The following is a 12,442-nucleotide window of genomic DNA, read 5'->3' as shown; positions in this document are numbered from 1 at the left end:
AGCCACTAAAATTTATCACGAATATTTCATTATTTATTTATTTGTAAGTAAAAACTTCGCGACGGTCCTTTTGCGATCTGTGATATTAGCAAAAATGTGTATTTGTAATTATATTCTATATCATAACTACCTCTTCAATTCCTACTACCAATTATAAATAAGTAATCTGTTTACAAATTCAGAATTATTTTAGGTACTTTTTTTTCCGAATTTACTTTATCTGCCGGTGTTTTTTTTTGTTTTGTTTTTTTGTTGTTTTTTTTTGCTATACGACCAAATAACTATTAGCAGGCACACTAGTGATAAATGTCTATATATATATATATATCATAATATGGAATATCTATTAACAAGGAAAAGATATATCTAACACCTTCAGGCAAAGGCTGTTTAAAATCAGTAAACATATTCATGTGTTACAAGCTTCCTGCACAATATGGAATCCTTGCGTATGTCTATGTGGTTAATGATTAAACGAAGATATTTATATCACTCAGTGTATTCGGTTATTACAAAATATAAATCAGGTTTTTTGTTTTAAAAACCAATTCAGTGTCATATCTTACAAACTCTGTCAAGGCGTTATTGCTATTTTCTGGGATTAAAATACATATTCATGTGTTACAAGCTTCCTGCACAATATGAAATCCTTGCGTATGTCTATGTGATTAATGATTAAACGAAGATATTTATATCACTCAGTGTATTCGGTTATTACAAAATATAAATCAGGTTTTTTGTTTTAAAAACCAATTCAGTGTCATATCTTACAAACTCTGTCAAGGCGTTATCGCTATTTTCTGGGATTAAAATACATATTCATGTGTTACAAGCTTCCTGCTCAATATGGAATCCTTGCATATATCTATGTGGTTAGTGATTACACGAAGATATTTATATCACTCAGTGTATTCGGTTATTGCAAAATATAAATCAGGTTTTCTGTTTTAAAAATCAATTCAGTTGCATATATTATAAACTCTATCAAGGCGTTATCGCTATTTTCTGGGATTAAAATACATATTCATGTGTTACAAGCTTCCTGCTCAATATGGAATCCTTGCATATATCTATGTGGTTAGTGATTATACGAAGATATTTATATGACTCAGTGTATTCGGTTATTGCAAAATATAAATCAGGTTTTCTGTTTTAAAAATCAATTCAGTTGCATATATTATAAACTCTGTCAGGGCGTTATCGCTATTTTCCGGGATTAAAATACATTATAAACGTGCACAATATTTTAAAAACTAAAAATAACTGACACTGTGTAAGCTGATTAGTTATACATAATACAATAATCCATATGTAACGTTAATATCGGTGACACATTACAATGATATATGCAGAGTAACATTATTGTTTATGCAGCTCTAAAACATACATATTTATGAATTGTTCTTTGTGACGTCTACTGACAACAACAATGCATATGTTGTGAAGACTGGTAGTTAGCGATATGTGGATACTTTAATAGAATGAACAAAAGAATATGGCTGTTACAGGTGAACAATCTGAGGTTAGAGAATTGGTACAACTGATTCAAGATGGCGGTGAGCAAGTCCAGAACACGTACGTGTAATGGTAATAGAGAGTACAGTATTCGCATTGGTTTATTTGGTTCAAACAATTTGATGAAGAATAACATAACATAACATAACATAACATAACATAACATAACATAACATAACATAACATGACATAACATGACATGACATAAATTTCATTTTCAGTGCATGTCATGACACATATAGTACAAAATGATTTAATCAAAAATGAGCGGAATACAGGGGAAATTTCGATTTTTTGATCGATTGCCATCTGACATATCAAAAATATTCAGAAATATGTGAATATATCAATATATTGTTTTACAATTCATATTGTTTCCAGTGCAGATAATGTACAAGATGGAATTAAAACGTTCAATGACATCCAACAAAAACTGGTGAGTCAAAGCTTTAATAAAGATGTACAGCATGTGGTAATAAATGTGTAGTGATTTTTTTCCGCCAGTATGCTCAGTGTATTAATTATACCTTGAAATGAATATCTAAAAGCGTGTTTATTGGTACATTTGGATAGAGAGCAATATGGGTATAAAACCCTGATTAAATGACTAACATACGGGAAGCTAGATGAAGGTCATCTGGTGTTCTTGTTTGACCCAAACTAGTGCAAAGCACACACAATGCATTTATAATTACAATTGTTCGGACTTGGTGTGATTATGATTGAATCATTTAAATTGAGAGAAGTACATGTCACATTAATTAACTAACAATTATTCATTTTTATAAGCAACAACTGTGCTGTAAGAATTCTGTTTCACAACAAGGTGGATTGGGAGGTGCAACTGGTGCTAGTGCAGGAGCAGGGACAACAGCTACATTTATCGGTGTTGCTATAGGTGCTGTCGCTATTACATCTGCTGTTATCATTACTTCTGCTGTATTGCTTACAGTGTCAAGTGGAAACAATTTAATAAGTAATTGCTACATATTATTATACGTCTTACGTTTATTATTCAGAAAACAGTCACATTATTGGCATGAAGTGAACAAAAGATCTTACGTAGTGTTTATGGAAATAAAAAAGCTATCTGCTTCAGACTCTAATTTTAATTTATTTTGTTTGTATTTTTGCGATATAATATAAGGTTATTACGAGGATACCTCAAAGTATGCACGAAGACAGTACGGCGGGAGTAGCGAGTAGTATTATTATACATCTTTTCCGTCCAAGGATACATCATGGAAATGCCGAAATAGTGGCAGCAATGTTTGTTTTGATTATTAGAGGACGTAATCTTTCCATATTTGGAACTTGCATTTCCTTTTATGTTAGGATGAAAATACCCTGTAAAATACCGGAAAATTATGGCGTTACGGTGACAGATTCATAATAATAAAATATAGGCAATATTAAGTTTTTTGTATTACTCTCAGACAAAATTAACCTCGGGCAATATTTTTATCGGTTCACTTAAATTATATATACTTTGGTTACTATTTGTTTACCAACAATATAAGTATGTGTTCACTCATCACGCACAGTAGGTGGAAGTACTTTGAAATAACAGTCCCACAGGAATGTGGTTTACTGCTTCATCGGTATACTTACTATACACGCTTCACGTGTTGCAGGTTCAGTCAATCATTACCAGAAGGCAAATCAATCTCTAAAAATAGCTTGTAATACTGGTTCCATTGGAAAAGTCTGGCAGGTTTATCACAAATTTCCAGTTTTAGATCATTCGGAATTTGAATAATTTTCATTTCTAATAATTAGATTTTAAAATATCCGATAAAAACTAAGCATTAAAACTATAGTGCCGAATAAGGTTCAAAGTCATTATATTATATCATAGTTTATTAAATAAAATTATATAGAGTAATATTCATAAAAGAGTTATATTCATAACGTGTACTGGGATATGGTTTTACACATCTGAGAACATCCTGAATAAAAGCATTTCTTTGGCTTTGTTGGAATTATCAACTTTATAATTTTAGTATATTTTAATTTGGAATTATCTTCTGTTCGTTGAACAATCACGATTTTATTTTTATTTGTATTAATTTTCAGATACAACCAGTTTTAATGAGTCGTACCTAAATGAAACTACCTACTCCACCCATACTATGCCAGCTACCAGCTCACATATGTACAATACACCTATTGGAACTGTATCAATTCCCACCGATACTGCTCACATGACTCAGACAACTAAATCTGTTCAACCATCGACAACCGAGAAAACAAGTATGGAAACTAATACTGGATCAATCTTACCATTGACCTTGACACTGACAACAGAGGGTAATAGCTTGACTTCTGCCACTGAATCGTTCCAACCATCGACCTTGACACTGACAACAGAGGGCAATAGTTTGACCTCTGCCACTGAATCGTTCCAACCATCGACCTTGATACTGACAACAGAGGGCAATAGTTTGACCTCTGCCACTGAATCGTTCCAACCATCGACCTTGATACTGACAAGAGAGGGAAATAGTTTGACCACTGAACCTAGACCAGTTCAGCCATCTACCTTGATACTGACAACAGAGGGCAATAGTTTGACCACTGACACTGGACCAGTTCATCTATCGACCTTGGTACTGACATCAGAGAGCAATAGTTTGACCACTGACACTCGATCAGTTCAACCATCGACCTTGACACTAACAACAAAGGGCAATAGTTTGACTACTGACACTGGACCAGTTCAGCCATCAACCATGACACTGACAACAGAGGGCAGTAGTTTGACCACTGACACTGGATCATTTCAACCATCGACCTTGACACTGACAACAGCGGGCAATAGTTTGACAACTGACACTGGACCAGTTCAGCCATCAACCTTGACACTGACAACAGAGGGCAGTAGTTTGACCACTGACACTGGACCAGTTCAGCCATCAACCATGACACTGACAACAGAGGGCAGTAGTTTGACCACTGACACTGGATCATTTCAACCATCGGCCTTGACACTGACAACAGCGGGCAATAGTTTGACTACTGACACTGGACCAGTTCAGCCATCAACCTTGACACTGACAACAGAGGGCAGTAGTTTGACCACTGACACTGGATCATTTCAACCATCGACCTTGACACTGACAACAGAGGGCAATAATTTGACCACTGACACTGGATCATTCCAACCATCGACCATGATACTGACAACAGAGGGAAATAGTTTGACCACTGAACCTAGACCAGTTCAGCCATCTACCTTGATACTGACAACAGAGGGCAATAGTTTGACCACTGACACTGGACCAGTTCACCCATCGACCTTGACACTGACAACAGATGGCAATAGTTTGACTACTGACACTGGACCAGTTCAGCCATCAACCATGACACTGACAACAGAGGGCAGTAGTTTGACCACTGACACTGGATCATTTCAACCATCGACCTTGACACTGACAACAGCGGGCAATAGTTTGACTACTGACACTGGACCAGTTCAGCCATCAACCTTGACACTGACAACAGAGGGCAGTAGTTTGACTACTGACACTGGATCATTTCAACCATCGACCTTGACACTGACAACAGAGGGCAATAATTTGACCACTGACACTGGATCATTCCAACCATCGACCATGATACTGACAACAGAGGGAAATAGTTTGACCACTGAACCTAGACCAGTTCAGCCATCTACCTTGATACTGACAACAGAGGGCAATAGTTTGACCACTGACACTGGATCAGTTCAGCCATCGACCTTGACACTGACAACAGCGGGCAATAGTTTGACTACTGACACTGGACCAGTTCACCCATCGACCTTGACACTGACAACAGATGGCAATAGTTTGACCACTGAACCTAGACCAGTTCAGCCATCTACCTTGATACTGACAACAGAGGGCAATAGTTTGACCACTGACACTGGATCAGTTCAACCATCGACCTTGACACTAACAACAAAGGGCAATAGTTTGACCACTGACACTGGACTAGTTCAGCCATCTACCTTGACACTGACAACAGAGGGCAGTAGTTTGACCACTGACATTAGATCATTTCAACCATCGACCTTGACACTGACAACAGAGGGCAATAGTTTGACCACTGACATTGGATCATTTCAACCATCGACCTTGATACTGACAACTGAAGGCATAGGTATGTATATGGTTACATTGTTATATTGTTTAATACGGTTTTGCATGTGTTAGTGAGTATGTTATGCTATACAAGTGACCCACTTATTTACTCAATCCCCAATACACATAGACACTGACACGCACATATACTTGTATTGCTATATGTTCTGAGGACTTCATCGAATTAACTTTTAATATAGTTGTGTTATGTTTTGAATAAAATGCGGCCAATGTGACACAACTGTGGTCACGGAAAAAAATTATGTTTACAAGCATCAAAAATAACAATCGTTATTGTTGTAGATGAATGTGTCAATACTAGAACCCTAAAAACTAACATTCCCAGAATAAATAACGAATACATTCTAGATATATGTAAATGGCCTTAGAAAAATACAATAACAATACTGTTCTTACATATCATTTCAGAACTTCAGCCAGCACTAGTGAACGTAGCACTGAACAAGACTGCAATACTAAGTAGCAATTGGTCAATTGATTTCCCAGCATCCAATGCGGTGGATGGCAATACAAACACATACTGGGGTAGTGGTAGTTGTACCAGCACACTCGGTGACATTAATGCATGGTGGAAAGTTGATCTTGGTGAAAATTATCTTGCATATGAAGTTATTCTTACTAATCGTCTAGATCAGTGCTGTAGTGAGTAGTAATCTCAATTATCATATATATGTCTCCGTAATGCAATGAGTTAAAGCGTGCCGTAATTTAGCGGTATTGCACTGGGTGTATTCATACTACCGTACTGTATTAGAAAATGTGAATTCAAAATATGAAGCAATTGCGTGCGTGAGCGTCCTCTAATATTGGCAATATGGCAGTTCCACGGTTTGACCGCACTCCAAACGAAGAAAATCGCCAAATCTGTTCTTAAAGTAGACATAACACATTGCATACTATCTATCTATATAATTGCGGGCTATAATCCCCATTCATTTTATTTCAGATACTCGTATTTTGAACAGCGAGGTTAGAATTGGTTTATCAGATGAAATATCTGAAAATACCCGCTGCGGTGAAATCGTTACACTAGAACAAACCAGTCAGGCAAATATTGTATTCGAATGTGATAGTCCGATTGTTGGACGTTATGCCAGTTTACAGCTGGTAAACACAACAAACATCATGAACTTTTGTGAAATGCAAGTTATGGCAATAGGTAAGAGTATGTTATCGCTGTTTATATCTGAATGCTAATTAGTTAGAGTGTAAAATTGACAACAACCGTTGGAACAATATACTTTCCTCTCGTTTTATGAGTATACATTGGTTTTGTCAATCATTTTATAATTATAATAGTCACGTGTACAGGGTTCAGAAGGACATTTTTTGTCGGCAGTCTAGTCAACAATTAGAACTGTATTAGACTTTTAATTTGAGGCCAGTTCAGGGTGGTTCTTGCGATGGCAAAAAAGACACGCTATCGATACACGCAGTCTCAAACCAAGGCGAAGCTTGATCTGCGAACATGGACGTTTTCAGAACTTTTCCCGAAAAACTGAGAGAAATTATCTATGAAGGTGGTAATTTTGACGAACAAGTTTATAATTGCGATGAAACTGGTTTATTTTGGAAGCTGTTACCGTCGAAGTCGCAAGCAACAGCAGACGACTCACATAATATCGGACACAAACAAAATAAACAACGCAATGTTTACATCAAACATAGTCATGATTTTATTCGAATACTGCCTGACACATGTAATGATACATCAATTAACTAAACCGAGGGTTTATATGTGCTTTTTATATGTTTTTCAATGCACGACCTCCCTCTTTCACGAGGTCCCTCGGTAAGTCGCGGCCCTCGATAAGTGGCGGTTTTTGCTTGGATCCCGACACCCGCGACTTAGCGAGGGGCCACTGTATTAACATTATTATAAATTTTCCTTTTAAGTCATAATATATTTAGGATAGTGAGACCAAAAAAACCGTTTGAATCAAAGATTGCAACACACACCACCTTGTTACTTCCTGCGACATTTTTTTTCAATATAAAAACTTAGATTTCATTGGCAGACGTGTGTATTGTTTTCATCACCAGATGTCTTACTAAACAGCATTATTATACTCATGACTTATGATGGTGTATAAATCGGTGTTCTATTAACATAATTCACTAATTACATTACACGCGATGTTAACAATAAAACGTTTGAAGAAAAGATTATCTCAGTGTCTAAAAGAAATTCTAAATAAATCAAAAATCAGAAAAAAAACGTTGAACGTGATTTTTCATTGTATTTTGTTTTGTGAAAAATGGAAAAATTGTACAAATGTCATGAATCAATTATGTATTTTATATGCTAATTATTATGCTAATTAGCCGACTTCCTCGAACACAATCCCGGAGAGAACACTGTTAAATGCTTTTCGTTTATTTCACTACATTATGACGACTAGTAACAAAAATGTACCCTAAAAAAGAATACGTTATGTACAGCGTCAAAAATGCATCGTACTGTTTCGTTTAAACTTTGTCATACTGACGTGATAGGTTATTATATGCATTTACTACAGAAAATCTTGCTGGAATTGGGTCAGCTAGCCAGAGCAGTACTAATGGGGTTGGCCAAGCTAGTCGTGGTATTGATGGGAATGATGACACTGTATATGCACATCAATTCTGCACACATACATTACAGGAATTAAATGCTTGGTGGAAAGTAGATTTGGGAGCAACATATGATGTTTTCAAAGTGGTTATAACAAATCGACAGGACTGTTGTTGTAAGTATTATTATTGTTATTATTATTATTAGTAGTAGTAGTAGTAGTAGTATACATCTGTCGCCGTAACGCCGATAAGTTAAAGCGTGTTGTAATGTTGGGGTATTTTAGGGTTTAATTTCATCTTACCGTATTAGGAAAAGCGATTTCCAAATATTGAATGATTACGCGCGTAATCGTCCTCTAATAATAGAAACAAACATGGCTACCACCAGGCTTTTTGATTGGATTTCGGTATACCCATGATGTATCTTTGGAAGGAAAAAAATGTATAATATTAAGGTTATTACGAGGATACCTCAAAGTATACACTAAGACAGTACGCCGTAATAACCTCATATTATGCATGTGGTAGTGAAAACAGTTCATTCATATGTAAATCTGCGTATGAAGTTGTCGAATGCGTTATAATGTCTTTCTCATTTTCACAATAATCCTGGTATTTACGTCATATGCAAATACAATTATTTGCTCACATCCGACCGGGTTCAGTAACAATGTCGCATGTGGCTTTAAAATCATAATTTTACTTTATGTTGTATTATCATAAACATTTCACATCATATCAAACATGCAACAGTTTCTGAATTTGCAAGATATTCACGTCAGTAGAGCCTTTTTAATGACTGAAAATTACCAGGGATGTATCTGTTATGGAGTTTTCAACACTTTATTGTGTCACCACGCACGAGAAATTTTCTGATCAATGATCGAATGAAAACCATATTACAATATTAATTATTTTCCAATAAGTACGATATGCGATGTATTCTAAACGAGATGTTTTACTGTTCTGAAACTGTACATACTGGACGGCTATTTTACCCGTGTTGCCAGGGCGATATTCCAACATCGGATGTTATTTGCGTTTCTAACGTATTCAAAGCAGAATTTGTAACAGAAATGCAAAAAGGTTGTAAAATGATTTGATATGTCAACTGTTGATCAGTAGAACTCGTGACCGCTGTACCTTTCATATTTCAAAAATTATTCGCCCGATTATTCAATTTTAGCACAGTCACTAATATTCTCGCTGACATTACGGAATTTTATCTCTGAACTATAATGAGATTACAAGCAGACAAAAATGTATATTAATAATGTTGTCACGGAAATAAAAAATACACACCCAGGCAGTACAATTCATATTGTCCCGCACTAGTCATAATGCATTCGTACATCATTCGTACGACCTTTGTGAATATTTTGCAGTATTCTCCTAATATTAGGATATTAATTATTCTACCACGGTGACCTCTATTATGTGATGACAATTAATTAATACAAATTTGTAAACAATGTACTGCTATATTGACATGGTAGAAACAATTAACAGTGAAAACGTAAGATATGTAATACTTTCCATTATAAAGAACTGTATATCACATATAGAGCATTTTAATACTGAACACTATACTACATTGGGTGCAACGTATTTTCATATATCCCAAATTATATTTATATATCTTGCAGCTGAACGAATTGATGGTGCTGTAGTTTTGATTGGAGAAGACGCCGATATAAGCCAAAATCACCAATGTGGCGTTCAAATAGACTGGAATTCCAACACATATGAAAACAGAATTCCCTTTGATTGTCAGCTGAGTGGTCGTTATGTTGGTGTACAACTAAAAGACCATAACAATTGGTTAACTTTATGTGAAGTAGAAGTTTATGGTTCTTAATTTTCTTACAATATTTTGTCTAATATAAAATGTAGTAAACATAGTATCAGAAACATAGTAACAAATGTCAGCGTAGTTAGTCCCAAAATAAGTTATATCTAGACACGGCGTGAAGTGGAGATTGACTGATTAGTGTAAAAGTATGTCTTTGTATAATCACATCATCAGATTCTACATTGCGTTTCGCCGACGCGTGCTTTGGGATTGGAAACAAACAATAATATAATCATGTTTTAGTTTGGTTCAAAACTTCACACTAGCTGTTATATCTGCATAGCTTGTCATTTTATTATTTGTCCCATTTATTCGTAGTTTCGAATCGGGAATTACATGATGACATTTCAATAAAGCCGCAAATCCCGTCATTGCTGCATACGTCCTTAGAATTTAGAGACATTGCGGCTCGCGCATTTAACGAGTGAATTGTGCAATATCGACTGGTATCGACGGGGTTATTGCTATTATATTATACCAGTATATTGACAAATCGATAAAACTAATAAATAAAGAGTTTACTTGCATCTACTATAAGATCATGATTATGAATACAAACTTTATTCTGCCTGAAAACGAAACGTATCCACTGGACAGTGAATAGAACAGCGTAAACACAAAAATTAGCATAACAAAAGATGACCTTCCTGACCTTTTACTAACTACGTCAACGCCATTTGAAATACAGAGCCGTGTACAATTTGGATCATCCACGTTTTCATTCCGGTTTCTGTACAGTTTATACTGTAATTGGCTCATTGAAAGTACAGTTGTGAAATAAACCGGTTGTCTGACTCATCATGCTACTTGTAACGGACGTTTAGCGCACAGTCAGCTGGCGCACATCTGATATAATAAAATAAATGCGATATTTACTATATGAGGACCGCCATCTTAAATGACGCATAAAACTAAATAAGAGACAAGTTGTGAAACGCGTTTTTCAGATTCCTACAAATCAGGACAAAAATACCAATCTTTCACAAAAATAAGGTCCGTTGGGGTTATATTAAGCCAACCGATAACAAAATTCGGCCGAATTCGTCGTTTTTGTGTGGAAAAATCCCTTGCATACGAACACCTAAATACGCGAAGAACATAGAACACTAAGCCGGGGTATTTGAAACCGAAATTGTCATCTAAGCGTTAGGCCGTCGCTGATTGGCTGCTGTGCTGGAATGCTAATTTTTAGTAAATAGTAAATATAGTAAATATCGTATTTATTTTATTATCACGTGTGCGCCAGCTGACTGTGGTTTAGCGTTACTTGCTTCGACCGAAGTTTGAGACATGGTGGGACGCGGAGACCGGCACAGCGACCTGGATACATCTTTGGTATAACCAAGGTTTTGTGACAGCATACCTTACAAGTTTTGTCGTTGTTCTGATGTAAGTTTGTTGGTTTAAGATCGGATGCTCGCATCGTATTCGTGACACGTACTTGATAAGCCTTTCTCAACTCCGGCCGAATGAAAGACTTAGAATGAAAGGCCGATGCTCTAATACAGTGGTTGGTGTACACTCGGTGCAAACTCTCAGCTTTCGAAATTACCTTCATCATCTTCTATAATTTATTTACCCCTAGCGGAGAATTACAATGCCGTATATCGTCGTCCAATTCTGCGTCATCCCGTGGTCTTTGAAACAGATGGCAATTACTCGGGTGCAATTTTGTCAGCTAGAATTCCAACGCCGCTACGGGACACCGGTTGGTATTGGTGGCATAAATTTCCTCCTGTGCCTCGAAGTTTTTTAAATGTTTCGTCTTTCAAGCCCCCGATCTCATCAAGTTGGTCACCAGTTAAACTTACAAATCGTGTGTTCTTTGTTGGAGGTCCGCAATCCATTTCAAAATCATAACAAGGCAAGACATGTTTTACCAGCAAACACAGCGTTCTGGCACAGGGAGCCCAGGAACTATAATCAACTGTAATACGCAGTCTCTATGAGCGGGGGGGGGGGGGGGGGGTATCGGCTGGTATCCAGTGTACGAAATAGACAAGAGATGAAGGCTCCAGCCAGCTCACATTTTTTAAACTCGAAAAAACGGACGAAAAGAATGAAAAATAAAATCTAAAAAAAATACCAAGTTGAAGAATATTAGTTGCTTCTTCAAATTTCGCCAAAGCCCTACCTACATTTTACCGATATCTGCAGAATAAATCAAGAAAACCACACAAATTTACTCCATTTTGGAATTCCTAACGGTTTGCCCGAACGCATGACACCGTTAGAGGCGTGGCCTGTTCAGCATTTGTCAACAACCAATCACAAGACTGGTTACGAACCCCATCGAGGTCACGACTCGGTTAGCCTTGCTCAACTGGTTCGTAACCAGTCTTGTGATTGGTTGTTGACAAATGCTGAACAGGCC

General features: G+C 36.5%; 1 protein-coding gene across 1 annotated transcript; it reads left to right on the top strand.

Moving 5' to 3' along the window:
• The first annotated feature begins 3,655 nt into the window (after nucleotides 1–3,655).
• LOC146730189 (uncharacterized) lies at nucleotides 3,656–10,605 on the top strand. Its single transcript, XM_085494619.1, has 5 exons — nucleotides 3,656–5,658; nucleotides 6,069–6,302; nucleotides 6,607–6,819; nucleotides 8,180–8,389; nucleotides 9,863–10,605. The coding sequence occupies exons 1-5, from the start codon at nucleotides 3,669–3,671 to the stop codon at nucleotides 10,072–10,074; spliced, it is 2,859 nt and encodes a 952-aa protein (XP_085350745.1). The 5' UTR covers nucleotides 3,656–3,668; the 3' UTR covers nucleotides 10,075–10,605.
• The last annotated feature ends 1,837 nt before the right edge of the window (nucleotides 10,606–12,442 follow it).

The sequence above is a fragment of the Saccoglossus kowalevskii genome, chromosome 20 (assembly GCF_978046115.1).
Source record: "Saccoglossus kowalevskii chromosome 20, keSacKowa6.1, whole genome shotgun sequence".
NCBI classification, from domain to species: domain Eukaryota; kingdom Metazoa; phylum Hemichordata; class Enteropneusta; family Harrimaniidae; genus Saccoglossus; species Saccoglossus kowalevskii.
The sequence above is the reverse complement of the archived record's forward strand: the minus strand, read 5'-3'. Positions and strand labels throughout refer to the sequence as shown.

Excerpts from the sequence above, each read along its gene's own strand:
- LOC146730189 (XM_085494619.1), top strand. The coding sequence starts at position 3,669 with ATGTACAATACACCTATTGGAACTGTATCAATTCCCACCGATACTGCT. Across the intron at positions 5,659-6,068 it reads ACTGACAACTGAAGGCATAG|AACTTCAGCCAGCACTAGTG; the intron begins GTATGTATATGG and ends ATATCATTTCAG. Across the intron at positions 6,303-6,606 it reads TCGTCTAGATCAGTGCTGTA|ATACTCGTATTTTGAACAGC; the intron begins GTGAGTAGTAAT and ends ATTTTATTTCAG.